The 2,808-nt window shown below is 54.7% G+C and overlaps 3 protein-coding genes across 3 annotated transcripts; 2 read left to right on the top strand and 1 right to left on the bottom strand.

The window, feature by feature from the left end:
* Positions 1 to 433: 433 nt before the first annotated feature.
* DICSQDRAFT_175941 (uncharacterized protein) lies at positions 434 to 844 on the top strand (the record flags this gene model as incomplete). Its single annotated transcript, XM_007371785.1, has 1 exon — positions 434 to 844. The coding sequence occupies one exon, from the start codon at positions 434 to 436 to the stop codon at positions 842 to 844; it is 411 nt and encodes a 136-aa protein (XP_007371847.1).
* A 159-nt stretch (positions 845 to 1,003) lies between these two features.
* Positions 1,004 to 1,540, top strand: DICSQDRAFT_175940 (uncharacterized protein; the record flags this gene model as incomplete). The annotated part of the gene is made up of 1 exon (XM_007371784.1): positions 1,004 to 1,540. One exon carries the CDS (start codon positions 1,004 to 1,006, stop codon positions 1,538 to 1,540), a length of 537 nt encoding a protein of 178 aa, XP_007371846.1.
* A 738-nt stretch (positions 1,541 to 2,278) lies between these two features.
* On the bottom strand, positions 2,279 to 2,743 carry DICSQDRAFT_175939 (uncharacterized protein; the record flags this gene model as incomplete). The annotated part of the gene is made up of 1 exon (XM_007371783.1): positions 2,279 to 2,743. One exon carries the CDS (start codon positions 2,741 to 2,743, stop codon positions 2,279 to 2,281), a length of 465 nt encoding a protein of 154 aa, XP_007371845.1.
* Between the last annotated feature and the right edge of the window lie 65 nt (positions 2,744 to 2,808).

The raw sequence follows: 2,808 nt of genomic DNA, 5'->3' as shown, positions 1-2,808 counted from the left end.
AGTCTGAGGCAGGGAACCTCAGACTTGATCTTCTCGTCGATCCCCCATCTCCTCTGTAGGTAGCTAGCAGCCCTACCTTCTACTGCCCCTTCTAGTCTAGGGAATACACCTCTTCACATCTCTTGCTGTGTCACCTCTGGTTGCTTCGCTTCTCAGCACCAACCTCTGCATCAGTAAGCTTTGCCCTTGTTTGTTTTGGTGGCACAGCTCATTGGCTGTGACATTAGATCAAGTCTCTTACCCATCCCCTCCGTGGAGTGTCTCAACCACTTGCGGACCGGATCTCTCTCCCCAGAAGTTTTTTGAAACGTTTATCATCCCCCCCCACTATCCTTCCATCCGACTCGGACCTACCGGAGTTTACCCGTCATCACTCAAGAGACACGGTCACCTCGACGTCCAGTATCAAATTGACTGCACCCTTGCAGACGACATGTCAGATCGACTTCGTCATCGCCGTCAATATCGGCATACCCCTATCGTCCCTCGACGCAAGGCCCTCCCCCCATCTGTACCCTCTTCCCAGCCGCTCAACAGACCGCTCGCTGCACGTCTCACCACACCACCACCAGTCGTTGTCCCATCCACCCCTACGGTCCCTCTCCAGTACCGTATCTCTGCACCACCTATCCCCTCCTTCGCACGTCGTGATCCCATCGATCTCGTTGCCATCGTAGGCTCCAAGGTCAGTGCCATCATCAAAAGACTGCAGGCCATTTTCGATCGCAAGGACCAGTTGCTCAACATCCCCCACGACCATCGGCTCGCCCTTCAGCGCATCGGCGACAGGCTCGAGTGGATATTCGACAACATCGAGAACGGCTCTTCGTGGACACGCAGTTAGCAACAGAACATTGATTGGTTCTGTAAGGAGTTTGGGAAGGTCAAGTTTAGTGGACTTGGACAAAACTTTGAGCGTGTTGTCAAAGCTCTGGTCGAGTTAGAATGTTTTGGGTACTTACATTGGATTGTCGTTTAGTTTGTATCTCAGATATCTTTTACAATGGCTTCAGGCTCTCGTTACGCCCTTCTGGCAGAGGATGACTTTGAGTCAGACAACCCGGGCCCATCCAATCACCCGGGACCATCACAGGCACACACCCGCCCGGCTTCACCCGCGGCCACGCTTCAAGCGTACCCGGAAATTCAATGGATCTACGCCGGTGTTGAGTACGATTCGTTGGAAAACGCTATCCGTGCCTCGGCAGATAGCTTAGGCATCAACAACCAGGCTTACGTCGACTGGACTATCTCCGTAACAAGGGACATCACACGGCGCGAAGTGGTCAATGTCTACAACGTCCTCGGTGGCAAGATATATGAACATCGGAACGATTTCCTCAATGAGTGTGACACCACCCACGCCACCTTCAAAGAGTTGGACGTGTCTATGACAGGCCTTCACACCAAGGCTGACACTGCTGGGAACCTCGCTCTCAAAGCTGTGGAAGAGAACAAACAGTTGAAGGCGGAACTGGTCACCGTCAAAGCGGACCTGGAGGTTCTCAACCGGAACAATACGGAGCTCGTCAAACGGTAAAAGGAACTCGCGGCCAAGTTTACACAGCTGGAGCAAGGCCTGTCGACCCGCACCACGCTTGGTATCAGTACTGCCCCGGTCCCTGTCATATCACAGGCCTCGCGTATCTGTTGCAGCAAAGCGTGTCAGCACTCAAGGGGTCGTGTGCAGGTTATGCACAATGAGGACGCAGACTGATGACAAGCTTAGCACACTGGTTCACTGGGGGTCTGGGGGTTCGAGGTCGCTAGGGGTCTAGGGAGTGAGAACGCTTGATTGGTACAAGAGGTCAAGCTGGGGTGCCCAGTGCAAGACCTGTCCTTATATACTAAAGTACACGGTCGCTGACTAATCAGAGAACAATAGCGAATGGGGACAAAGGAGTCACATGGTGTTGTGACCACGTAGTACAATGGCGAAAAGAACAATAGCAATGAGAACAATGGGGATATGAAGCATGGTGTTGGAATCATGGTAGGTACGAGTGTCCGGGTTGTGCCGTAAGAAGAGGGAATGCATGGTAGAGAGGATATGAGGAGAAAGGAAAGAAGAGACGCCCCCACAGGGCGTTTGTAACACTACCCCCCCGCTATAGTCGAGCTACACCTGAAGCTCGTGAGGGACGGGATGCGCATACGTGGACTAGACGTCGTTCTCGTCGCTGAGCAGGCCAAGATAGTCGTCGATCTCGCATACCTCACCGTCTTCATCACGACCGTACTTCGACTCCTGCTCGTGAAGATAGGCCTCCCGCGAACCTCAGAACCCCTTCTCGAAGATGTCGTCGTCCGGGGCAAGGGAGAGGGGGTGCCCTAAGGCCGAGGGCAAGGGGGACGTGAGGCGGTCTTCGAGGGAACGTGCTGAAGACGGACGGCGAGGAGGGGGTGAGGCAGAACGCTCATGGTTTCTGGGCCTGGGAGGGACGGAGGATTGACTAGAGGACTGGGAAAGAAGTCCGCGGTGGTAGGATGGAGGTGAGAGGGGGTGCAAGGCAGGGGGAGTGTCATCGTCGGTGTCGTCATCACCATCGCTACTGTGATCTTGTTTGGAGCTAGGGATGGGGACAGGGGCCGCAGAGCGAATGCCGGGAGGAGGTAACGAGGGTAGGAGTTCGTACCAATGACCGGGGATCTGAGTCCCCAATGGAGAACGGGCGAGGATGTCCACTGTTGAGTCGAGCGATAGTGTGAGCTGGCAGCGTGCTTTGGTGAGTCGCTCCTCCATCTTCTCGACGAGAAGGAGTGACTTCTTCACCTCGGAGAGGGCACCATTGGCCCCTCGGATAGCGA

This window comes from Dichomitus squalens, assembly GCF_000275845.1.
Source record: "Dichomitus squalens LYAD-421 SS1 unplaced genomic scaffold DICSQscaffold_280, whole genome shotgun sequence".
NCBI classification, from domain to species: Eukaryota; Fungi; Basidiomycota; class Agaricomycetes; order Polyporales; family Polyporaceae; genus Dichomitus; species Dichomitus squalens.
The sequence above is the reverse complement of the archived record's forward strand: the minus strand, read 5'-3'. Positions and strand labels throughout refer to the sequence as shown.